The sequence below is a fragment of the Phocoena sinus genome, chromosome 3 (genome assembly GCF_008692025.1).
Source record: "Phocoena sinus isolate mPhoSin1 chromosome 3, mPhoSin1.pri, whole genome shotgun sequence".
Lineage (NCBI taxonomy): Eukaryota > Metazoa > Chordata > Mammalia > Artiodactyla > Phocoenidae > Phocoena > Phocoena sinus.
The window spans coordinates 21,926,943-21,953,953 of record NC_045765.1 but is presented as its reverse complement, the minus strand read 5'-3'; the positions used below and the strand labels follow the sequence as shown (position 1 = coordinate 21,953,953).

Sequence of the window (27,011 nt, the reverse complement as noted above, 5' to 3'; positions counted from 1 at the left end):
TAACTTGAAATGGATGATAGACCTAAATATACAAGCTAACACTGTAAAACTTCTAGAAGAAAACAAGATAAAATCTGTATGACTTTGGGATAGGCAAAGGTTTCTTAGATAAGACATAAGCATGAACAATAAGGGAAAAGATATGTCTCTCCACTTCGTAAGACACTGTTTAGAAAACAAAAATGCAATTCACAGACTGGAAGAAAATATTTGCAAAACGTATAGCTCATAAAGGACTTATGTCCAGAAGAGATAAAGAATTATTTTCATTCCAACCCAATTTGTTTAAATGGTCAAAAGATTTGAATAGGCTGATGACACTAAACCAAAAAAAATATAGAAATATCAAGTAAGCATATGGAAAGATGCTGAGCATCATTAGTTGCTAGGGGAATGCAAATTAAAACCACAATGAAATATCACCTCACACCTGTCAGAATCAAAAAGACAACAAATAACAACTGTTGGCGAGGATGTGAAGAAAAGGGAACCCTTCTGCCCTTTTACTGGGAATGTAAATTGGTGCAGCCACCTATGGAAAATAGTATGGAGGTTTCTTTAAAAATTAAAAATAGAACTACCATACGATCCAGCAATTCCATTCCTGGGTATTTATTCAAAGAAAACAAAAACACTAATTAGAAAAAGATATATGTACCCCTGTGTTTATTGCAGCATTATTTACAATAGCCAAGATATAGAAGCAACGTTAAGTGCCAATCAATAGATGAATGGATAAGAAGATGTGGTATATATAGATATGTAAAACATCTATTACTCAGCCATAAAAAAGAATGAAATCTTGTCATTTCCAACAACACAGATGGACTTGCATGTATTATGCTAAGTGAAAATAAGTCAGACAGCGAAAGACAAATACTGTATGATTTTACTTACATGTAGAATCTAAAAAATAAAACAAATGAACATAAAACAAAAACAAACTCATAGATACAGAGAACAAACAGGTGGTTGCCATAGGAAAGGGGGTTGGGGGGAGGAGAGAAATCGGTGAGGGAGATTAAGAGGTTCAAACTCCCAATTACAAAATAAATGAGTCACAGGTATACATGAGGTACAGTACAGTGTGGGGATATGTCGATAACTATAATTTTAATATCTTTGTAAGATGACAAGATGGTAACTAGGCTTATCGTGGTGATCATTTTGAAATGTACAGAAGTACTGAATCACTATGTTGTGTACCAGGAACTAACATAGTGTTGTAGGTCAATTATACTTCAAAAACAAACAAGCTGACAGACAAACGCATAGAAAAAGAGATCAGATTTGTGGTTACCAGAGGCGGGGGTTGGGACAGGGGGAATTGGCGGACGGCAGTCAGAAGGTATAAACTTCCAGTTATAAAATAAATAAGTACTTGGGATGTGATGTACAACATGGTAAATAGAATTAACACTGCTGTACGTTATATATGAAAGTTGTTAATGAGAGTAAAGTCTGAGTTCTCATCAGCAGGACAAATATTTTTTTCTCTGTCTTTAACTTTGTATCTGTATGAGATGATGAATGTTCACTAAACTATTGTGCTGATCATGTCATGATGTATGTAAGTCAAGTCATTATGCTGGATGCGTTCAGTTTAGACAGTGCTGTGTGTCAACTATATCTCAACAAAACTGGAAGAAAAGAGTACACGTTGGAAAGTCTAAAAATGAAAAACAAAACAAAAACCACAATGAGATACCATTTTGTACCTACTAGAATGGCTAAAAAGGGAATTGATAAATACCTGTGGTTCAGTCATTGAATGGAGTACCACTCAGCAATTAACCGGTCACTGAGACAACAAAGATGCATCTGAAAGCACTATGCAAAGTTGAAGAAGCCAGACACATACTACTACTCACTCGTACGATTCCATTCATGTGAAATTCTGAAAGAGGCAATACTGTAGTGGTAGAAAGCAGATCTGTGGTTGCCAGGAAGTGGGGGAATGACTCCTAAGGGGCCTGAGGGAACTTTGGGGGAGATGAAAATTCTGTACCATGATTCTGAAGGTGGTTACACCACCGTGTACATTTGTCAAAACTCATCAAATTGTATACTTAAATGAATGACTTTTATAATATTTAAATGACACCTCAATAAAGAGATTTATTTCTTTTAACGTTATGGGGACATAGAACACAAAAAGATGCTTTCCCCTTTGGTAACCGTAGGTTTGTTTTCTATTAGGCAGTATTTTTCAATTTCATTCCTAAGAACAAAATATATATATATATATATTTTTAAAATATATATAAATAAATAAAATACCTGGGAATTAACTTACCCAGAAGTAGGAGGCAATTACAGACCACTGGGCGACATTACAAGATGCCTTTGAGTAACTGGAGAAATATGTGGTAGGCCTGGAAAGAAAGTCTTATTGCTGTAGAGATAGCAGTTCTCTTTAACTTAATATAGTTTTGGTCAAAATACAATTGCGATCCCCTATAACGTTAACAAAATAATTGTAAGAGTTACCTGGAAGAACAAATTACTGGGTGTAAGTAAGGCACTTTTGAGAAAGCAGACGAAGAGTAGTGGAGTGAAGGACCATTGCTCTACCAGGTATTCAAAGGGACCCTCAGTTAAAGTGGTGGGTTTGGCAGCACGAGGTGTAGATGATGGGCACACTGTCCAAAGTCCGGAAGTCAAGCCTAACATTCACAAAAGTTCATGACGGTAAATATAGCATTGAAATCTTGGTCTTGGAAGGGCAGACCAGCCAACTGGAATCTAAAATTAAGCAATTTCACATATTCATATCTTAAGATAAATTTCAAATAGATTAAAACTGTGACCAAAAAAAAAAAAAACTATTAGGAAAATGCAAAGAAGTATATAGGTGAACATACCTATAATCTTGAAGTGGGTCACGCCTTTCTAGGCAGAAACTTCATTTGTTCCTACCTGACTGCATAATTATAAAAATTTTCAGGGTGGCAGATAACATAACTAAACAAAATGATCCACATTGTATAAAGGATACAACAGGTTACCTAAATAATAATGATGCTACTGCTGCCGAGGATAAAAAAAAAAAAAAAAGACATACTCAAGTAGAGAAAGAGGATAAAAGATATGTTTACGGTTTTAATATTTTACATAGCTTTTGTCTCAGCAAATGTACTCATTTCTTTCTAAATAATCTTGGATGGGGGAAGAGTTTTATTTATAAGGATATTTACTTCCTTATCCCTTACCAATGGAAAAGGTTAAAAGCAATTAAAATGTCCAACAGTAGGGGATTGGTATAATTTCTAAGGCTGCCATAGCACATTACCACAAACTGAGTGGCTTAATACAACAGAGAAATTTATTCTCTCACAGTTCCAGACTCTAGAAGTCTGAAATCAAGGTGTTGGCAGGGCCCTGCTCCCTCTGATGGCCCTAGGGCAGAATCCCTCCTTTCCTCTTCCAGCTTCTGGTGGCCCTAGGCTTGTAACTACGCCACTCAAATCTCTGCCTCTGTCATCACATGTCCTTCTTTGCGTGGCTGCACTTGGTCGTTCGTATAAAGGCATCAGTCATTTGATTTGCTCCCTCCCGCCCCCGCCAATCCAGCATGACCTCATCTTAACTATGCAATTACATCTGCAAAGACCCTGTTTATAAATAAGGTCACATTTTGAGGTTCCAGGTGGACAAGAATTTTAGGGGGGACACTATTCAACCCAGTACAGATGATATAGAAGAATATCTAAAGATATAGAGAAATGTTTACAAAATATTATTGAATAAAAAAGGTGACTTGATACGATGCCTTTAAATAAAAATATCATGTATAATAGATCCAATAAAAGCCCGAAAGGGCATTTACCGAAGCACTGCCAGTGGTGCTAAGTTGGGAAAGGCTTGAATGATTTTAATTGTGTTAATGAATTCCTGTATTTTCTAAATTTTTTGCAATGAGTATGTGTTTCTTTGATAAAGAGGAAAAATAGTGAGCCTTTCTTGTCTAGGTTTTCAAACTATAGGTTTAAAAATGAATTCACATTCTTGATTGCTACAACTTTTGTCTAATGAGTTAAAAATAGCATTTACAGAGTTCAAAGTACATTTTTAAATGTCATTTAAAACAAAGAATATTTCAAAGTTGAATACTTCCCTATTATACAAGATGCTTTTGTTTTTCCAAATTATAGGCAATTTGAGGTTTATGGGTTTGACATGCTCATTTTAAGTGTTTATTGTCTTTTGTGTTATTAGAATTTCCCTGACTCTGTAATAGTTAGATTTGTCACTCCATCCAGACACAGATGTTCTAGGTAAACATAAACTCCAGAACATTCTAGCTACATGTCTCTAGAGCACTGGTGAGATATTTGGAATGAACAATTGCCATGTTATTTGTTGCTGTTTTCCTAGGCAAGGAATTGTTCCTCCGGGTCTCACAGAAAATGAGTTATGGAGAGCAAAGTACATCTATGATTCAGCTTTTCATCCCGACACTGGTGAAAAGATGATTTTGATAGGAAGGATGTCAGCTCAGGTTCCAATGAACATGACCATCACAGGTTGTATGATGACATTCTATAGGTGAGTTCTGGCAATGTAACGACAGTTTGTTTGCTTTATATTCCAGAAGCTTAAAGTACATTTTTTTATGTGAGTGGTTTTATCGAAATAAATGTCATTTCATGTGGCGTTTCATTTTGTATAAATGTTGCAACTCTAGGGGGTTGTTTTACCTTTTCCCTCTGTTGAGTAGAACTCTCCTTGTTGCCCAAAAGGAGGTTGAATTTCTCCCTAAATCTTAGACCCAAAAGAAAATGAGAAAGAAAATAAAAAGATCCTCTAAGCAGATTCTGTTTAATCCATTCATATGATATAGGTATAAGTATAGGTGTAGGTGTAGACATGTAGTGAGGAGGGACCAGAAATAGCCTACAAATGGCTTTTTTCCCTAAGAGAAGGGACCTGACATTAATCACATTAATTGAGTGCCCACTCTTTGCTGGGCTCCCTTACAAATTTAAGATAAAATTTAAATAAGTTAGCTCCATCCTCACCCTAACCCTCTGAGTTTGTTGCTATCCATATCTAACGAATGAGGAAACTGAGAATCAGACAAGATAAAAATCTGCCTAGCCACACCGGTCCTCGGCCTTTGACCCAGAACACACAGTCCTGGACCCAGCGTTCTCCCTTCTCCAGTCCATCTCCTCTCTGGTTACTGGTGCTCGCGTTGTCCATTCTGCATGGCGGCTGGTTCACAAGCACTGGTGGGTATGTGATGGATCGTTCTGTTTCAGGACCACACCGGCAGTGCTGTTCTGGCAGTGGATCAACCAGTCCTTCAATGCCGTGGTCAATTACACCAACAGAAGTGGAGATGCTCCCCTCACTGTAAAGTAAGACTGGAAGATTTAACTGTCCTCTGCACTTCTCTGGGGTTCATTTGATTCACTGGTGATGCTCTCCTGGTTAAAAAAGTATATTCGTACAAATTGTTTATATGGTTTGGAATCCTAGGGAGCATTTTTTTCAGTAGTGTTTCTTTTCCTCCCTTTCTATGTAGGTAACGGTTTTTTGCAGGCTGCCTTTCCAGACATCATCCATGCCGTTAGTGGCTCTGGTAGGAGGACATGGCTCCCACACCCTAGGGTGCATCCCCGCCTCGCCCCCACAGAACACACAGCAGGCAGCTCAGGGCTGGCCTGTGTGACATGACACACTGTACCCCCATCCACCCTGTGGGTGTAGACAGATACCAACATCAAAAGAAGCAGAATCAACAATGTGATCTCTGCAGAAATCCAGGGGAATTTTGTATCTGATTTGTCTTTAAAATAGGAAAGTGAATGGATTTAAAATTTTGCCTCCTGTGAAAAGATGTTCAGATAGACTAAAGTGATTAGTTAACCAAAACTTTGAGCCTAACTGAGTAACACTTCAAAGCATTTTCTTTTTTGTTTTAACTCTCAAATTGCTTTTGACCATCTGTAGTCTTCTATTATCATCCTAGGCAACAAAGAATATTGAAATCTGCCACCCAGCAGTGCTGGTCACACCTTCATTTCATCCAATCCTTGAATTAAAATTTATTTTAAAATAAGAGAGAACTGCTTGGGCTTAATTGTATTTTGAGGATGAGACTTTTAGTATTTTTATACCATAAGATGTCATTTTTAGAATGGTGGCACTGCATTTTTACTTTCAGTATGTATAGTGATATTTTGAGAAGTATTTTTTTATTTAAGCAAATATGCTACAAACATTTAAGCTAATATGCATTTTCCCACATTTGTAGCTTCCTGCACAGTCCCTGCTTCCTTCCCCCCCACCACCACGCATGCATATTCTCTATGTCTACTCGTTTGGCGTGGTAGTTAGGTTCTATGTGAAGAATGCCATTTTTGTATGGGTCTGCTTGCTTTTTCTCTGAATATCTCTACTTGTAGAGTGATGACGAATGTTGTTCTGTGGGATCTCCTTTTTAAAATTTATTTTATTGAAATATAGTTGATTTACAATGTTGTGTTAATTTCTGCTGTACAGCAAAGTGATTCAGTTACACATATATACATTCTTTTTCATATTCTTTTCCATTATGGCTTATCACAGGATGTTGAGTGTAGTTCCCTGTGCTATACAGTAGGACCTTGTTGTTTATCCATTCTATATATAATAGTTTGCATCTGCCATTCCCAAACTCCCAATCCATCCCCCCCCTGCCCCGCTCCCTCTTGGCAACCACAAGTCTGTTCTCTATGTCTGTGAGCCTGTTTCTGTTTCTTTGATAAGTTCATTTGAGTCATGTTTTATGGAATCTCTATTCTTAATCTTGATTTCTTCCAAAAATGTTGGGCTTGAGTTTTCTGACATAACACTTGTTGTTTATGTACCATTTTCTTTGTTTTCAGTGAATTGGGAACAGCTTATGTTTCTGCAACGACAGGTGCTGTAGCCACAGCTCTAGGACTCAATGCATTAACCAAGGTACTCAGATTTTTATTTCCATAGCAGTAAAGCTTCTAAATTTGTTCTCACCTGCCTGGCTCTAAGTCTCTGTGTTAATTTCTCAAAAATAGTTCAAGTCCTATGACTCTCTTATTATAGTCATTATCTTCAACTGCTTTCTTAAAGTGTATCTTTCAATACGTTTGGGAAGGAGTGTCACTAATAACATCTGCCAAGACCCTGGTCTGTACCTGGCACTGTGTATTCAATGCTAAATGCTCACCCATCCATACAGCCCACCAGAGGCTGGGTGCCGGGCTGGGTACCTCCAGGCACTGCCCTGAAGAGGTAGAGGAGTCAGCATCTGAACCCAAGACTGTGGGACTCCAAAGCCCCTGCTCCATCAGCCACATAAAGCCATCAAAATATCTTGGAAGTCTGCCTTGTCCCAGTGTGCCCAGGCTGGAAATAGAAAAGTACCTCTAGGAAACCAGGTTTTGAACGTACTCTTGGCCCAAGTTTCTATACAAATAGGACTGTGCATTTGTAGAGGTTTTCAAGAAGAAATAAGTACCTGCATTCAGTACTACAGGAAAAATAAGATCTTGCTTTTGGAATTATCGTTTCTGCAGCATGTCTCTCCGCTCATAGGACGCTTTGTTCCCTTCGCTGCGGTAGCTGCTGCTAATTGCATTAATATTCCATTAATGAGGCAAAGGTAAGGTTAATATGCCCTCTAAGAGAGGACTTGTGCTTGACAGTAGGGTCTTATAATACTCTGCTTTGTTGAAACTTAAATAAATTTGTTTTATTTTAATATTTACAGATGAAGTTTTATGAGATCTGGGATCTGCTTCCAAATAATCTGGTTTTGGGGGTGAGGATGGGTCCATTGATGAAACAAGGTCAGCTCTGAGTTGCTGATTATTAAAGCGGCTGATGGCCGTATGGGGTTTAGAATAGTCTTTCTACCCCTGTGTAATAAAAAGTTTAAAAAATAGATCTCAAGCTTACGTCTATGCCTAGAAAGCTTCTTCTATACAGTAGGTTCTTCCCCCCTTCCCCCCAGATTTCCTCTTGGGGTTTCAAGTAATATTAATCTATATCTCTGGAAGTATTTTTTAGTGCTGGCAAAAATTAAAGGAGAAGAAAAAACGAGAAAAAAGCATTTTGGATTGGATAACGAAAAGCAGGGTAACAGCAGGAGCTATAATTGTAGCAGTAGTGACCATAGTTAAATATGCAATAGTTCCGTGTACTTGTGACTCCTATGTCAGTATAGTTAGTTTATTTTTTAGTAATTATATCTATCTCTCATTTGGAAAGTTGCTCAAATTTGCACATGAGCTTAGAAATCAGCCTTATCTCTAAGTTAGCGTCTTCACCTGTTGAGTCCTATTGTTGTTCAAAACGCTGCACCTTTTTTTTTTTTACAAAGTTTACTGGCATTATTTTACTTGTGTGTCTATCACGCAAGGATTAAGCATGTTTGTGGTTTTAAAAATAGACTTAATAGTGCCAAAATGACACTGGAGTGGATTTTTGGATTAAGTAGAGACTTGGGCTTTCACAGCTTCAGTACTGTGTCCAGCCATTCCGCGAAGGCACCTGTGAACTTCTTTGCCCGTTGTCTTGCCTTCTAGGGAACTCAAAGTTGGCATTCCTGTCACAGATGAAAACGGGAACCGCCTGGGCGAGTCAGCAAACGCAGCCAAACAAGCCATCACGCAAGTAGTTGTCTCCAGGATCCTCATGGCAGCCCCCGGCATGGGTGAGTAGAGCTTTGCCATCCATTCATTTATTCGGTACGTTTCAATCAAACAAGCGTTGGTGCACCAGTGAGCAATAACCACAAAGGATCCCTTCCCTTAGTGGAACTTACTTTCTGGCGGGGGAGGCAGAAAACTAACAAAAATAAGTAGAATATGAATATGTGAGATGGTTATAGAGCTAACGGGGCCGGGGGGAGAGGGTTGGGGATCTTGGGGTGGAAGTGCTATCGAACGTAAGTCCGTGTGCCCCACATATAGTGAGGCCAAATGATACCAACGTGTTGGGAGTTTGGAGCAGAGAAAGGTTTATGGCAGGGCCATGCAAGGACAGCGGGTGGCTCATGCCCCCAGAAACCCCCGAAGGGTTTCAGCAAAGCATGTTGAAAGGCCAGGTGAGGGAGGGGGGACACAGGGTGTGTGATCTACGCATGCACAATCCTCTGATTGGTTGATGTGGAGGCCACAGGGCAGGTGACATTATCCATCCTTAGGCACCAGAAGGTCTGGGGGCTACGTGCTCCATCATCAAACAGTTAATTTCTTCCATTGGGTGGTGGCTTTTAGCATCTGAAAAACTCGGGAAATATCCATGAGGTACTGTTAGCTGGGTACTTCAGAGAGGAGATGCAGCAGAGGATATGCGGAAGGGGTCTGTCCCAGGAAGACCCCGTGCGGTCCTGCTTGGTTACAGAAGTAGACTGGACAGATGGGAGCGAGGGAGCCAAGTGGTTCCAGGGTCAAATATTCCGGGCAGACGGAACAGCAGGAGAGCAGGGAGCTGTGCCCAGTGTGATGGAAGCATCACAGGAGGCAGGTGCAGCGGGAGGGGAGAGAAGGGTGTGGGAACAGTAGAAAGGAGTCAACGAGGCCCCAGTGGGCAGAACGCAGATGGCCCTGCAAGCATTTGTAGCCCCGGCTTTTAGTCTGAGGGGTAGGAGGCCGTGGAGGGTTTCGAGCACAGGAGTGGTAATAATCCGGCTTAGGTTTTAACTGAGTGACTCAGGGTCCCGCGTTGAGAGTAGGCTGAAGAGGGACCAAGAATGGTGGTTGGAGACTGTTCAGGAAGCTGTTGACTGCTGCAGGCAAGAGATTATGGTAGTTGGACCAGGGCAGTGACAGTGAAGGTGATGACAATTTGAAGGGAAAGAATTTGATCTTTGTAAATCTTGAAAAGAAACTTCCAAAAGTTCTTGAATAGGAATAACTTCTACTGAAGATTTATTCATATCAATGGGAAACCCTTAGAGCATGAACCAAGTTGGGTTAGTTATAGGAGCTATTAATATGTGACTCAGTTTTGTCCCTAGGGCCTGGACTCAACATAACCAAAAGCAGAAAATCTCCATTGTGATTTAGTTCCCCTGAGAATCTCTGGTCCACTCCTAAGGCTTCTTCAGCTACCCTCAGACCAGGGCTCTCAAGAAGGTTCTCAGACTTACTCAGAAACCAGAGGGCCCGGGAGTACATAACTCTTTGCAGAAAAATATAAATATATATTTTACAGAGAGAAATGAGTATGTTTACTTCCCTTGTCTAAATCAGATGCAAACAGCACTTGGCTATTAACTAAACTCTCAAAAGAAGCATACTTGATCAAGTGCTGTCAGGTTTTCTCACTAATATTTTTTGTTGTCTTTAAATTCCTTTTGTGACTGGGAAAGCTGATCAGCAGACAAGTAGGAGTGGGCAAAGGAAAGTTGAAGAAAAGGGCATGAAAGAAAACTTGGAGGCGCATTCCAGCCAATGGCACTCCAGCTAATTGGTTATCTGATTTAACCACCATTAAGTGATTTAACAAAGAAGCACCTCAGTGCCCTCATGAGACAGCGGTGTGCACCGTAGGGGTGAGTGAATGGTGGAAACCACAGTCGTAAACTGTAGGCCAGGAGTCCCCTGAGTCCGGGACCAGCACATTGTCACTAACCTACGAGGAGGCTGGGGAGGCAGCCCCAGAACACCTGCTGAGCCCAGATTTCCAGTTTGCCGAAATCAAGGTGGCCATTCCGGCTTCTACCCTGGGTGGGCTTTTGGTTTTGTTCTCTCCCATTTTGAAATAAGGACGCTCCTCTTTGAAGTTCAGCCGGCCCAACAAATTTGTTTCCAGTGGCTTGGTTACTTTAAGCATTATTTAGTCCCCAGAGAAGGAACACAATCTTTCTATCCCAGCGATATCTCTAAAGGTAATTGATATATTGAAATTGATGTGACAGTTTAGTCTGATAAAAATCATGAATAAATGAACTAACGCTATCCAGTGTTTTGCGTGCATCATTGCATCTAATCATCCTGGCTAGTTTGATACAATTGTGCCTATTATATAGATGAGGAAAACAGAAAACTGAGGCTCAGAGAAGTGTTTTCCAGGATCACCCAGCTAGCAAGTGGTCTGCGTGACTCAAAGCAGGAATCTTTATACTGGACTCTACGTGGGATGGACACCCCGGGAAGGCTGCATTTGTTTCATTGGTATAGGAGGGAGAAGTTCCTGATGTTTGTACTGTTGCATATTTAATGTTAGATATAAAGTTCTCTTCAAGATCATAAAATTTTCTGGCTGGCAAAGAGCATTGTGTTATTTTTCAAAAATCTAGAGAATGGAAACAATGGATTTTTTTAAAAATACTAAGGTATTTTAAAGAATTATTGCAATTACTTTTACTCTGTCAGTGTGAAAATAGCCTAAAAGTAATATAAGCCTTTTGTGAAATTGTTGGGGGGAACAAAAAAAAAAGTGAGCTGAAAATAGACATGAAGATTTAAGTGGATCTATCTTTACTTCCAGCCATCCCTCCATTTATCATGAACACTTTGGAAAAGAAAGCCTTTCTCAAGGTAAGCCCCAGTTCTGTTTATCCTTGTCTCAGTCCTTTCAGTTTGTTTTCAGACTTCAAACTGAAGTATTTCCCACATGAATAGTGAGTAAAGAATTTGAAGGCCAGTGGCAATTGGGCACTTCAGGGAATATTTTATTTCTAATATCAGATATTTGAAAAAGCTCTCATAAATCTTCATTTATTGAATGCTGCCCACCCCTCTTGAGAGGTTATAACCCAGGTACACATTCATCGTAGTCATCAGTTGGATCCCTAGCTAGGTAATAATGAGGAGATGGTGTGAATTTGGAATGATTTGTTTGTAAGTCCCGATACATACTATCAGAAAGGAAAAAATAATCTGGGGTAGTAGCTTCACAGAACACTGAATTTAGTGCCCTGACGTATTTTTCTTTGGTGATCATATCTAATAATCTATCAGCCACCTCCCCTCAGGGTCTGAAAATATTATAGGATGAAACTGTCACTGAGAAATCTCTGTGCATTGTCTGCATTGTTTTTGTAACTTCCATGATTTAATGCAATCATATTTATGCTACATCTTAGCTTTCCAGTTCTTGTAACAAGTAGGAAAGAGTGGGATAGGGTGACTCGTTTGGCTCCTGCTGTGTTTAGAAACTGACACCATTACACCTGCGGGGAGGAATGGGTCCAGCTCCTTGCTGGAGGAGCAGGTGTGTTGTAAACACTGCAGCTCTCTTGGGGTGAATTGTTTTGGGTCTTAGCGACTGAACCGTCACACTGAGAGGACAGTATCGGACTTTGAAAAAAGGACATGGTTCACAGACCAAACACCTCCTGAATGATTTCTGTGATTAGGAGAATTCTAAGTGTCCAACAGGTAAATGTTCATTGACCTTTATTCACCCTATGGGCTCCATCCAGGAGGAAAATTAAGGCCAACACTTAATACTTTCAATACAATCACATTCTTAGAAAAATAAGCCAAGAAAGTATGCTTTGAAAAAACAGTAGTGTTGCATGCCTCATTTGACCGGCATGTCGATGCACCAACCCCATGTGAGGGAAAGGGGACCCTCTCTTCAGCAGCCCCCTCCCCATCTTCCTTGGGAGCTTTGGGTACGTGAGCAGATTATATTCCCTGAGCTTCTTCCTCTGGCAATCTTACATGTCGATGTGAATTGCAAGACAGGGTGTCACAGTGGCTCTGTAGTGATTGAACTATCCCATTGCTCCTGGGAACGTTCCCAGGGGTGTCCACAGACCCCCGGGCCACCCCAGGAGGCTGCATCCTCAAATGCGCTCTGAGTCCCCGTCCCATCTCCTGTGAGGGTTTCTACAGCCTAAAGTGTAAGATTAAACAAAAATATAAAACAGTTACACCGATTTAATCAGTAACGCTATTAGTGATGACCAAAATGTAAATGTGACCTCATTTGACATAATTTACCTACTTCGATAAGCCCTTATTTTGAGGATTCATGAAAAGGCTTTGCTGAAGTCTGTTTCTGCTGCAAAATTTAGAAAAGATTAATTCTTTAAAGCTGCTCAGGGATTCGTTTATGTACTAGAACAGGGACTAGATCTTGAAATTACCAAATTATGTAAACAGATGAACTCTTTAAAGCTGCCAAAGGAATTAGTGTATGTGCTTGAACAGTGACTAGATCCTATGTAGACATCTAAAACTCACCAACTTTGACATTTCAGTGATTTTCAAATAATCTAAAAAAAAAAAAAAATTAATGCTCCTTCCTCTATCCATCCCTGCTTTCCTTATGGGACGTAATTTAGGCTTTGAGGGAGAAAACCTATCAAATGAACTTAGAAAGGGGGCCATCAACATTATCCTCCAGGATGCTAATAGGAAGTGACCCATCCAGTGGATCCATAACTTTGCAGACATGGAATTGATGCCCTGGGTTCTTCTCTGCTGGCTCTTGATCTGATAAGCCATTAGGATTATAGTCTTTCTGCAAGGCCATATGTTGACCCAGTCAACCTTTGGATTTTTGCCTGGTTGTTAATTTCTTAAGGTATTGGCATGCCAACTTTGGGAACAGTGGAGAATCAAAAACCATGTTTAATAAACCCAACTTCCCAACTTAAATTTTGGAATTTAAGCAGAATCAGGTTTTTAAAGCAAGACCAGATTTCTGGGTAGATAACAAGGCTTGGAAATTGTCATCTCATCATGTTAGTTTGTCTGGCACAAAAGTGAACTTTTGCAAGAGAGGAATACTTTTGCAAGTGTGGGTCATTCCATCAATAATATGTGATTGTCGTGAATTTGCAGGTGACTGTGAGAGCAGTTGGGAGGCCACCTTCAGTGACAGTGTGTCCCCACCATTGAAGCTTTCCCATCCCCTTCTCTCTGCCTCTCAAACGTCACCCAGCACCCAGTTAGCAGAGGTATGTCAGCAGCCCGGCTCTGGAGTGGAGACTCCTAATCTTGCCAGCCGCCACTGCTGGTGGGACATTATTCCCCGGAGTCTCACTCCAGGCTGTGGATACTGAGCACACATGGCTGCTTACATGTGAGCTGATCATGGCGTGGGATTCCAGAAATTCTGTAGGAAAGTCTGCATTCGAACCTACATTCATGCTAAAGAGTTAGGTCACTGGGGAAGACATGTGAAATGAACTTGGTCCTTTACTCTCCCAACTGTCGTGCCTTTGAACTCCTGGGGTCTCAGTGTTGTTGGAAAAGTTGCCACGGTTACTCTCATATCTTGGTGACAAACACTGGGCAGGAGACATAGCTGGGCATATTGTATCATTTTCTTGCTGGGACAGACAGAAATTGCTGTAGATACAGCCTGGCATTTTCTTCCGTGAAGCAACCAGCAAATGATACGAGCAGTTAGCCGCTGTTGCCACACTGCCCTAGGCTTTTCACAGCAATACATGAATAAATATTGTGTTTTCCTCCCTTGTTTTTGTTTGTGGTTTTCAGCTTTGCTTGGTACCATACCCTTCAATAATCATATAGAGGTGTGCCACCTCGATTCCCCTCTGCCCGCCCCACTCCACTACTGAAGGGCCTCATGTGGAACCGGAAGGGGCCGCTGGCATCAGAAGCCATGGGGCAGGGTTGGGGGAGGCGGTCAGAGTAGCTCATGGGTCAGTCCGAGCACCTCGCTAGCTACAAAGGGTCTGGCTGCAGCTGAACTCGTTTGGACTTCTGTGGAGGATGTTGCTTTGAAAAAGCAATGGCTAAACGTTGAGCTCTTCAGACATAACATCCCACTCCCATGTTCAGGGTGGCTGTTACACCAAAATATTGCAATTTGCCCATGTAGCGAGGACTGTAGGACTTCACTGATACCTATGGCCATTACAAAAGCATAGGCAGAGCCGCTTATCTTCCTATCCATATGTTTCCATCTGCAAAGCACTTTCACATGCTATTTGGAAGGGCAGGCTTTTCTGAGCCCTTTTACAAAGGCTTAGAGGTCATCTCCTCAGCCGTTCATGTCCATGTGGGTGGCATCTGCCTGGGTCGGTTAGCCCTCTGATTGTTCCCGTAGCTCCAGCGGCCAGATGTGCCTCTCTGCGAGGATGTACTTATCTGGGCTTTTACCTTGAATATGACCAGACTCCTCTGCAAACATGAAATGAATTGAATGTTCTTGGCTTTTTTAAACGGCGAGCTTGGGGAGCCTTCGGCATGACTCATCCTTCCCCCCACGCTTTAGCTTTTCCCAAATGGAGCGCTGGCAAAAAGCATCAGCTGTGGGCAGGTGACTCACAGAAATCTTTGCAGTAAACCAAAAAGTTCACTGCTTAAAATCTGGTGCTTTTCCCAACAGTGTTCCTGAAGAATAGCTCCTGTGGCCTCTCTACTTTGCTGGCACTTTCATTGGGAACAAAGTTGATATGGTCTGGGTCAGATAAGAGCTGCTCGTTCCTTAAGTTCTAGTTCATTTATATTTTCTTTAATAAAAGTGGACGGCTCTGTCTACTCAGTAGATTTTCAGGATTGTCTGCTAATGGAGTGTGAATGTAGCGTTTATTTGTTCATTCATTTATTTTATCCAGCAGCCCTTTGTTGAATGCCTGTTGCATGCCAAGCAATGTGCTAGGTCCTAGCATCAGAGAAATAGGGCTTGGGCCCTGCCCTCAGGGACCATATAGCATGGTGGTGGGGAGAGGCACAGGGCAAATGGTTCCAATACATGGTGAGTACAGCGTGAGGCACAGAGGGAGCATAGAAGAGGTTTCGCCCCCAACGGCCATAGGTGGGCAGAGGCTTGAAGACAACTGGCCAGGGACATCTGCTTTGCAGAAGCTCAGAGAAGACACAGAGCACGGCTTGTTGGGAGACTTGCAGATGGTCAGGTTGCCTGGGATGTGGGCCATGTGTAGGGAACTGACTGTACCATATATAAAAATCAACTCCCAATAGTTCATGGAATCTAAATGTAAAAATCTACAATTGTCAAACTTCTAGAAGAAAATGTAGCAGAACATCTTTGAGATCTAGACTTGGGCAAAGATTTCTTAGACATAACACCAAAAGCACAGTCCATAAAAGAAAAAATTGACAAATTGGGCTTCAACAAAATGTTAAAGTTCTGTTTTTTGAAAACTGTAAAGAGATTGAAAAGACAAGAAACAGACTGGGAGAAAATTTACGCAAAGTATGTGTCTGATAAAGGACTTGTATCCAGAATATATAAAGAGTCCTCAATAATTTTTAAAGAAAACAACCCAGTTTTTTTTTTGCATTTTTTTAATTGGATTATAATTGCTTTACAATGGTGTGTTAGTTTCTGCTTTATAACAAAGTGAATCAGTTATACATATACATAGGTTCCCATATCTCTTCCCTCTTGCGTCTCCCTCCCTCCCACCCTCCCTATCCCACCAGTTTTTTTTTAAAAAAAAAAAAGGGCAAAAGGTTTGAACAGACATTTCACCAAGTATATATAGATATAAAATAATATCACATGTAAAGATGCTCAGTATCTTTAGTCGTTGGGGAAATTCAAGTTTAAAACCACATTAGCTACCGTTAAACGCCTATTGAAATGGCTAAAATCAAAAAGACTGACCATAACAAGTGTTGACAAGGCTGTGGAGGACCTGAAACTCTCATCCCCTGCTGGTGGGAATGTAAAATGATACAACCACTTTGGAGGATAGTTTGGCAGTTTCTTAAAAAGTTAAACATATGCTTACCATGTGACCCAGCCATTTCACTCCTAGGTATTTACCTGGAAGAAAGGAAAACATATGTCCATAAAAGACAAATGTTCAAAGCAGCTTTATTTGTAATAGCCCCAAACTGGAAACAATCCAAATGTTCATCAACAGGAGAATGAATGGAGTAGCAAAGCAATACATTCCATGCAGTGGAATACCTAACCCAGCAATAAGAAGTCCTGAAGTATGGATACGTACAAGAGCATGAATGAATCTCAAAACAATTACACAAAATAGTAGATACTGTATAGAAAGTCCTAGCAATTATAACCTAGTATATAATGACAGAAAGTAGATCAGAGGTTGCCAGGGAATGGGTGCGGGGTTTAGGGAAGATGGTGGAATTGCCAAGGGCACAAGGAACAAGGAAAACATCAAGGATGATGGCTCTGTTAATTATTTTGATTGTGGTGATGGCTTCACAGCTGAATACGTATATCAGAACTTCTATCATACACAGTAAGTATGTACAATTTATTGTGTCTCATAAAGCTGTTGGAGGAAAAATCATTGGGAGGAGAAAGAATTTATTCATATTAACTTTTTGAGCTTTTACTTCATTGACTATATATCTTTTAAACTTGTGATTACTGTCTTTAATTCATTTAAAATATCCTCTGTTTGCACAATTCTGTGCTAAATAAGGTGTGTCCCTCCCTCACGGAGTTCTGTGATTATCTAGGGGAAAACCAGACATCCTCAGCTCACTTCTTTAATCTCAGACTAAGTTCTGTTTAAGAAGTAGGGATGAAGGAGGCAGGATGGGATGCTGGGAAGGAGTCGGGAGGAGGGATGACATCCAGGTTGGGTTTCATGGGAGAGATCAGAATTCTCCAGGATCCTTGTCGTTACCGAGAGCCTTTCCAACAAAACCCTCTGCACAAGCCGCCGTCAGCCTTTGGTTTGTACACATCCATTGTTGAGATTACACACAGCTGTTCAAGAGTCCACTTGACGTGAGGATGGGCTCTCATGGGTTCATCTTCCCTCAAGATCTCATTCAGGGCTTAGCTTGCCTTCCCATCACCAAGTCTGTGTACCCGCCCAGATGACACACATCTGGGAAGTGCTAGGAAGAGGATTTACCATCTCCTTATGAAAATCCTTCATCATCAGACAGAGCCAGTTGCCCCAGATACAATATTTCCTTTTCCTGCTTTCCTTGGAGGGGTGGGGCCCCTCTGTGCGAGCTCCGTGGTCTGTCTCTGCTTGATGACATCTCTCTCTTCCTCTCCAGTCCACGCCTCTCTCCCTTCACGTTCACCCATGTGATGTACCTCTTCGCCAGAGGAGTCTGCTCGGGGACCAGGGTATGCCTGTCACGCAAGCCTCCTTGGGGTCATGATCTTTTAACAGCTTGTGCTGACACTTAACTAAGTTGGCTGATTTCATTACAGCCAGTTCACAACGTGGTTGCAGCTCTGTCAGTGGCCTTATTTATATAATCTGTATATTTCGTTGCTCTTTATAGTGCATGTTATGCTTTTTTAAAACTCCCTTTTGAATGCTAAAAATCTAATAGCACTTATTCTCTAAAAGACCAACCAACTCATTCATTTCCATTAACCAAAAAGTGACAGGCAAAAACTTGTCATGCCAGCAATGGTTTTAGCCGTACCGACAACAACTAAACCCAAGAAAGGAAAGGTGCAGAGGAGGAGGGGGGATACCAGTTGGATTTCTGCTACGTTCCGGGCACGGTACTAGGTGCTTTATGAATGTTGTCTGGCATATCTTCACTCACACGCTTTTAGGAAGCTGTCGTGATCCTCATTTTACAGAGAAGGAACCAAAGGTTGGAGACCGTGTGCCCTTTTCCCACGGTGGGGATGGACTGGTAGGGCAGGGATTTGATTGCAGCATTGTCTTCCAGGCTTGGAACCACGCGATACAGTCCCCCAGCCAGGAGAGAAATTATAGCTAAGGGATAACCATTTCTTCAGCTCCCATATAGCCAGGCATCTCTCAGATTATATGTGCAAGGGAGAAAAACGAGAAGCCGCTTAATCTTTGCCTGTGCATTCCTGGACAGATCGAAGAGGGAAGTCAGGACTGACTGTAACGCTGTTACAGAGTTACCCCTGCATTTCACTAATCGCATTCCAGCTGGATCTTGTAATGTGGCGAGGTTCCTGTCCCAGTTAACCAGCAGAAGAAATTGTTTCTAAGAGCCTGTATAAAAAGTACTCAAAATAATTTATTTCTCAACACAGAGGTTCCCATGGATGAGCGCGCCCATTCAGGTCGGATTAGTTGGCTTCTGGTGAGTAGAATTACTTTGATGTCATTAATTTCTTGTTTTTAAGATAAGTATACAGCATATGAAATGTGAGGGATAATATGGGACACACGTTTTGAAAATGAGACCATCCCAGAACATCTGGAACTTACGGTCCCAGTCATTAGCTAGACATAAGCTGTCTTTAGAGAAGCCTACAACATTTGGGGCTATTTGTGTGATTCTTTTTTAAATGCCTTTATCTCTTTGATTTAAAAATATATATATATTTTGGCAGTCCTTGGTAGTAAAATGATACGAACAGGACATATTTTTGGGAGGCAGTATAACACTCGAATGAAAGAAAGGGGATTGTTATCAAAGTAAAATAATAAAAAAGAATCTGAAAAGTCGACCATTTCAAAAATGCTCTGATTCTTTTCTTTTTTTTTTTTTAAGTTTGGTATTTGCTACACCTCTGTGCTGTGCTCTGTTTCCTCAGAAAAGGTATGTATTTGTTACTCTTCAGAGTGATCATGCGTTTTAATCCTAAAAACCAGTTGAAGACACAGGTCCATTTCACTAGTAGGAAAGTTGAGTCTCAAAAAATAATGAAGCCAAGCCTCTAAAAGGAAGAGATAAGAGGCAGAAATGAAATGCTTGTCTGTTTAATATCAAAATTCTCTTTGCCCAGCTCTTTTCTACCTGCTACTGTTATATTTGAAAATTCTTTATTCTTGTGTAAAACTCAGGTTAACTCTGGTGCCAATTTGCTCTTATAAAAATTTAAATATGACTCGATGTCCTATCCATTGGCAAATGCATCTATAATGCAGATATATTCGAATTTAAGTTCCACCCCCAGGGACAGCAGTTATATGCACTTAGCTTTGGTGGTTGGTATATTTGCTTCCCTTCTTCCTACTTAGGGTTTTTTTTTTTCTTTTTTTTCTTTTTTTGCCTTAAAAGCTTGATTGTGCACGTGTCTTTCATCACAAGCTGCCCTTGAATCCTGCCTTTGATGTAAGAACTGCATTGACAGGCATTAAATCAGCGTCACATAAATCTAAGGCTTCAGCTTTTTTCTATTCTAACATCAAGGCACAGAGGAGCAGCATTTTGTTGTTTTGCTGTGGTCTGTGTTACCAGACTCCTGCCCTTGTAATATCCTTCGTGGGCCAGCGGGCCCCAAACATATGGCCTTTAATGCCCTAGGCTTTCACAGTGGGTTTGGGATGAGGTATTCTGTTCTAGAACTAACTTCATCAGGTCCCTCTACCTGATAGAAAAATCCATCTTTTATCCGGTCTTTCACTTCTGCCTTTGACCCCCACTGTTCTTAGTTGGGGATTTAAATTTCAAGGAGAGGGAACTTTTATCACCTTGATGCCTAGCTAAGCCCCCTTTGAAGAGGGCGGGACCTTCAGAACCTCTGTTGAAGCCCAATACAGATGAGTTTCCTAAAGAGAAGCACTCATACCTATTTAATTGTACAAACCCCAGAATCTCAGGGCTTAAGGTAAGAAATGTTTATTTCATTAGTATAGCGCATTGGAATGTGTGTTCAGCCCTTGACCTTGTGCTCGGTGACTTAGGAACATGGCATTTGGGTCGAGAAAGATCTGACTTCAAATCTCAGTTACACCTCCAGTTTCCTTATCTGTAAAATTAGGATAATCCCTGACTTGCCAGGTTTTTATAAGGGTTAAAACGCATAACGTCGGACCAGGAAACTGAGTACTAAGTCACACCCATTATCATTATCATCAGCAACATGATTTTAAAATTACCCAAGTTCCCACTATATGGAAAAAAAATAGCCATTGTGGTTTTTTTCTAGTTTTTTTCTATATTCATAATTTTTCTCTTTTTTGCATATGTTTATAAATCTGTATCCTACCTTTTTTTTTAAATTTTTTTTATTTTTGGCTGTGCTGGGTCTTCGTTTCTCTGCGAGGGCTTTCTCTAGTTGCAGCAAGCAGGGGCCACTCTTCATCACGGTGTGCGGGCCTCTCACTATCGCAGCCTCTCCTGTTGCGGAGCACAGGCTCCAGACGCGCAGGCTCAGTAGTTGTGGCTCACGGGCCTAGTTGCTCCGCGGCATGTGGGATCCTCCCAGACCAGGGCTCGAACCCGTGTCCCCTGCATTGGCAGGCAGATTCTCAACCACTGCGCCACCAGATAAGCCCCCTGGCAGGAGTTCTTTAGACCCAACCAAGTTGTCAGTTACTTGCCACGCAGTCATAATTTGGATGTTTGGTGGTCATCTGGGTGGATCTTTTCAAGTCCAAAGTGATAGAGCAATAGGAGAACGAGAAAGACTGAGTGGGAAAAGCCTTGGCCTCAGTGCACTTCTTCACGGCCAGAGAACTGGTCTCTGCCAGATCCTGCAGGCGACGTCAGCTGCCACTTAACGGGCTACTCGAATCTACATGGCTCAGGATAAGTCCCAGCCACCCTTCAGAGGGGAGCCATAGCCCAATAGGCAGATCGAGATTATGGCCTTTGAGGCCCCGCATTGGGTGCCAGAAAAGATGTTGCAGGAAAGAGAGTGGGGTGCGAGAGGATGGTCACATCCCAAGTCATGTCTGTGTCCCTGGGGTGGCCGCCAAGTGTGGGTTCTTGGCTTTGTGCAGGCAAGAATTCAAGAGCAAGACCTAGTAAAGTGAAAGAAGGTTTATTCAGGGAGATACACACTCCATAGACAGAGTGTGGGCCATCTTGGAAGGCAAGAGGCCTCTTACCTTTTTTACCTCGGAGTTTACCACATCTCAACTATATTAAAGAACTAATCTTTTTAAAAGACTAATTATATAGTGTTACCAAACCCAGGTTCGGCTGCTTGCCGCTCAGAAGCCAATAATTCAAGAGGCAGGTGTCAGTAGAAAGGAAAGGTGCTTTAATCAGAAAAGCTGGCAGTCTGGGGAGATGGTGGACTTGTGTCCAGAGACCAGCTCTGATGATTCTGCTCAGCCATGACAGTTTTTAAAGGGAAAAAAATGGAGGGGGAAGAATCTCAGCGAATCATCGAGGCAGGAAGCTGGATTCTGCATCATTCTCCGTTGAGTGCAGACTGGCTGAGTCTCTTCACATGTTATCTTGCCCACATGATCTGCCTGCGGGATTGCTTAGGGGGATTCGTTGGGGGTAGAGAGCTAGTCATTTTTTTAACTGCTTACTTCTTCATTCTTCTTTTTATCTAGGAAAAGAATCAACAGGTTAGACAAGGCATGGTGTGCATTCAGGACAGCACAAGTCAGGAGTTAGGCTAATCGCCTAGTGATCTCATCCCTGTCATTAGGTTCTTTTACAATCAGAGGGCAACAGAAATGGGCAAACAGGAAAGGGGCAAACGAGTTGCTTTCAATAACAAAATGTCCACAGTTTTTCTGGACAGTTTTTCTTCATCCTTAATACATATGCACATATAAAACATTCAAGTACATTTTTAAATGTATAAAGCAAGCACTAACGGTGGTCAACAAGACATGTTTTTTCTCATACATTTTAGTATTTTCTGAAAGTTTTAGAATAAGTATGTTTTACTATACAGTGGACAAAAGCAGATTAACGCAAGTGAATTTGTAGTGCTAAAAAATTCCACTGAGTGCATATATCTTTTTTTAATTAACGGTGAACATGTATGTTGTTTTCCTTGGGAAGTGGCGTGACCACAGGTTGTTTTCCAATACCATCAGGGTCTGAGAGTGTCATCACCATACCTCCTTGCTGGCAAAAGTGGTTTTTAAGGCTTTTAATAAGATGAGAGGTAAAAAGCGTACCTCAGTGTTGGGTTTTGATGGTGCCTTTCTTTGATATTTAGTGACAGTTTTCTGAGAGGGACAGGATACTCGTTTTCTGGGCATGTGAAGCATTTTTCAAACAGGACTCTGTTGTCCCAGTCACAGGGGGTGGGTGGGGCTACTCTCTCTCCTCTCTCCAGGTTCTAATTCCCACCTCCACCCGTGGAATGACCCTGTCTGTCGTTTCTCCCTTCTCCCAGTTCCATGTCTGTGACAAGCTTGGAGACCGAGCTGCAAGCCAAGATCCAAGAGACCCATCCTGAATTACGGCGCGTGTACTTTAACAAGGGATTATAAAGTAGGGAAAGAAACATCTTCAGAGGATCCTACCAACCACAAGTGTGGTGTAGCCAAGTTGGTAAGGAATATCCTGGTTCTGGTCGACAGGTGACAGATACCTTTTAACGATCCACATTAGCCTTTTAGAGTCAAGCTGCTACTTACAGCACAGCACCTGGGGTGGCCTCCCCTTACATTTGAATCATGGTATAATTTACAGAAACACCCTTCCTGTAGCTTTTGTAGTCACTGTTTTTTCAAAGACAATATCCCCGGGCTTCCCTGGTGGCGCAGTGGTTGAGAGTCCGCCTGCCGATGCAGGGGACATGGGTTCATGCCCCGGTCCGGGAAGATCCCACATGCTGCGGAGCAGCTGGGCCCGAGAGCCATGGCCGCTGGGCCTGCGCGTCCGGAGCCTGTGCTCCGCAACGGGAGAGGCCACAACAGTGAGAGGCCCGCGTACCACAAAAAAAAAAAAAAAAAAAGACAATATCCCAACCCTCACCCAGAGTTTTCAAAAGCACCGCTAGGCATAGAGTAGATGTTCAGTATATTGACTGTCAGTCAATGAAAAGGAAATCTGTTTAAAATACTGAATTTTTATCCTACTCTGGTTTCAAATCAAGGAGAGCTCAGTAGTGAGTTGAGAAAACACAAAAGCTCTGAAGCTAAACTGTAAAAGAAAATGACTCGTAAATATTAAGGACAGTTTACTTTCCTGCCCAGTTCGGGCTGGAGGCGACCTGAAGTAGATGATGAGTTCTTTGCATTTGTAGGATAAAAGCTCCTTCATACACCTCCCGGAAGTCAGAGTGATAGACAATTGTGAAAGGTCCCTGCTGTCAACAGCTGTATGCTTTCATATTGCTGGTGGATTTCTTCGGTTGAGTTTGAAATTTATTCTATTTTACATTCTTATGAAGATATCAATCTTACCTTGCACTTGTTGACTTTATATTCAGTCATTTAAATCAACTAATCAAATAACAGAAATGCACAAATGTCAAATTTTGGAAGTATATTCAAAACCAACGCTGTATGACTGGGTTGAATCTGGCGTGTTTGATTTTTTTTTTTTTTTTTTAGAAGTGAGAGAACAGTTCCCTCTGCCTACATGTCTTTTCTTGTCATCCTCGTAGATCTCTTTGGCTTTCAGAAAGATACGGAAATAATGTGTATGTGAATCAATGACTCAATGAGTTTTACTTGAATGTTGTATATTACATTCCACCCTGTTTGAAAATAATGAACCCATGGACCACTGTTTACATCATCTGTAGTATCTTCACATACAATATATTTAATGTTAATAGATTATGTTTCAACTCTGTAGAGGTTCAAAGGCATATGTGAGGTGGTCATTTCACTGAGTATAGACCACTCGATTCAATTTGTAATTCAGAGACTTATAAGTGGGAAAAAAATGTAGAAACTAGTTTGGGCAAATTTTTCCTGACACTGTGACCAGACTGAATTTCCTCATAAAGAAAAAATGGTGTGCCTCGTGTCTGTGTTTCTCTTTTCTCTGAAACGATGAATGGACCTGAAGGTTTTGGGCCACTCTGAGCCTTCCTTTATATACTGCCAGAATATTCTCATTTAGATTTCCTGTCTTAAGCCATTTGAAGCAAAAGAGCTTCCCCATGACATTCTGGCCTTGGATGTCTTTTGTGGCCATAGATGCTTCTCTTTAAAAATGGGTAAAAGCAGGAAATTCAAGGCAGAGCTCCACGAGGTGCTTAAAGGGCACTTTTAACAAGAAACTAAAGCCCTTGAGGCCTACCCCACTCGCCCCAGCTAATCTCAGAATGCTTACCCCGAGTCAGGTGGCAGCTCCATGTCCAAATCTTAACCTTCGTTGAAAAATTAATGAATGCCTGGTTGGAAGATTGACAAACTGACCAAAATTTTAATACACACCAGGATGAGATGGCCAAAGGATCATTACAAAAGGGATAATGAGCCTGGAGATGTGTCTTTTTAAACATTATCTGTTGAAGCTTCTGACTCTTGATGCTTTTATAGAGAACTATGAATTGTATAGTTGAATCATGGTTTATAAAAAGGAACAAAATGAACCAAGATTGGCGATCTTTGCTGATCTCTTAGGAATACCTCTTCTGGAGAAAAGTTCACACGAAGTGCAATATGCTTGTAAAGGTAAATAGTTATTAATATTTCTAGCAACATGATATAAAGAATTATGACTGTAAGTATTAACCGACTGGCAGCTTTTTTCAGTATTAGCACAGTGTCTGGCCAGTGTTGGAGTCGATGTATTATTTCAGTTCAACTGGATGAAATGTTAAATAAACTCAGAATGAAAAAAAAATTCTCTCTTTCATTTGTATGTAAAGGATGATGCAGTTTTTATGTTATACTCAATGGTACCTTTCATTCTAACTTAATATCTGGGTACCATCAGTAACTCCTGATGAAGAGATATTTTTGTATTATGCCTTTAGCAGGAAATATATTTCTAGTCCTGGCTACCAGTTTTCCACCTTCTTGAACACCATAGAGGCTCCCACCCGCCCCACCACGGCAGCCCCACACAGCGTAATTCCAGGTACGTTCGTTATGACACAGGGGGAATGAGATTCTGCCTTAGACCCTGATGACTGACACCCTTACACATGTGGTCAGGTCAATTTGCTTTTATATTGTTTGTCAGATTCTAATGTGGAACTAGCGTTTACCATAGTTCACAGAGAAAATCTAAATTGAACCCAGGATTGGGGAGTGCCTTATTAAGAGACGTAAAAAAGAACTGAGCATTTTACCCACCGTGGTCACGTCTCTGCTCTGTGTTGCTACAGGACCTCTGTTTATCACTTAAATTATTGAAATATATTCAAGAGCTTGGGCCTAGGAGTCAGAGCCGCTACAGTCTTGGTTGTACCCACTTTTAAAATAAACGTATCTGGGCTGGTGACATTCTCTGTGACCTTCAGTTTTATTAGTTTAGATTGGAGAGAATAATTGAATCTACCTCACAGAGTTGTAAACAAGATAATTCCAGCACAGCGGTTTACGTAGTGCCTGGTACAGAGTAACCATTCAGTGGACGATTGCCAATTGTCTACAGATGTTGGACGTGCATTCCAAATGCCAGTACATCAATCTACTGGTAAGATTTCAGAATCTTGGCGGCTTCCCCAGAGATAACCCACAACTTCACTAAAAGTAGCAGATTAAAGTGGCCACGGGGAGACACTTGAATCCATCCTTTTAAAACATCCAACGATTAAGGTTTTGCCTAGATGAGACAGAGGTAGGAAAGTCTCTGCTCACAGATGAGAAAGCTGGGGCTTCAAGTAGTACAAGTTCAAGGCTGCTCCTGGTCGCTTGAAAACTATAGTGGCAGCCAAGGTCTGACACCTGAATCTACAGCCCTGTCCAAAAAGTGTAAACAACTGGAACACTCCAATAACATTAGTTTTTCAAATTGGTGTATTCTTGTGTATTCATAATTTCACTAAAAGCCAAAGAAAGGTCAGGTTACATCTGTTAGTGATGTTATAAAGTATCAAGCTCTAGATATTCAAAGTATGGTCCATAGCCCAGCAACATCCAAGTTTGTTAGAAATGCAAGTTCTTGGGCCCCAGCCCAGATCTGCTGAGCCAACATCTGCCAGATAACAGGAGCCCTGAGATCCCCGTATGCGTCACAGCTGGAGAAGTTCTGGCTGTGCCACATCTCCGACGCTCCCAGGGACCCGAGCTTCACTGGGTCAGTTTCAGATCAACTTCTAATACTCTGTGAGTTTGCGTATTTACCCCTCACCAGATTCCAAGGAAGCTTCCAGCTTCAATGTTGACGTTCTTAGGGACATAGGGTCAACAAGCTTACGAGGGCAGGGATTTCTGTTTTGTCCACGGCCGTAGCTCCATCACCTAGAACAACTGGCACCAGCGAAGGGTCCCCATATGGTCATCGGGTTCATCCTGGGCTTTTTCTGGGAATCTGAAGAAGGGTCTTCACATTTCCGATATCCAGTTGTGGAAAGGAAGCCACTTGGCG

At 41.4% G+C, this 27,011-nt stretch overlaps 1 protein-coding gene across 8 annotated transcripts in view; it reads left to right on the top strand.

The window, feature by feature from the left end:
* Positions 1–23,453, top strand: part of SFXN1 (sideroflexin 1) — a 55,487-nt gene extending 32,034 nt beyond the window's left edge. For 6 of the 8 annotated variants that reach the window (XM_032626885.1, XM_032626884.1, XM_032626891.1 and 3 more), the window contains 9 exons: positions 4,378–4,548; positions 5,265–5,363; positions 6,876–6,951; positions 7,545–7,630; positions 8,556–8,683; positions 11,467–11,516; positions 18,901–18,950; positions 19,365–19,412; positions 22,909–23,453. In XM_032626885.1, coding sequence (XP_032482776.1) covers positions 4,378–4,548; positions 5,265–5,363; positions 6,876–6,951; positions 7,545–7,630; positions 8,556–8,683; positions 11,467–11,516; positions 18,901–18,950; positions 19,365–19,412; positions 22,909–23,005 — 805 coding nt within the window. In that variant the 3' untranslated portion in view covers positions 23,006–23,453. The other 2 variants (XR_004349221.1, XM_032626889.1) reach the window with 2 other exon arrangements.
* Positions 23,454–27,011: the final 3,558 nt, after the last annotated feature.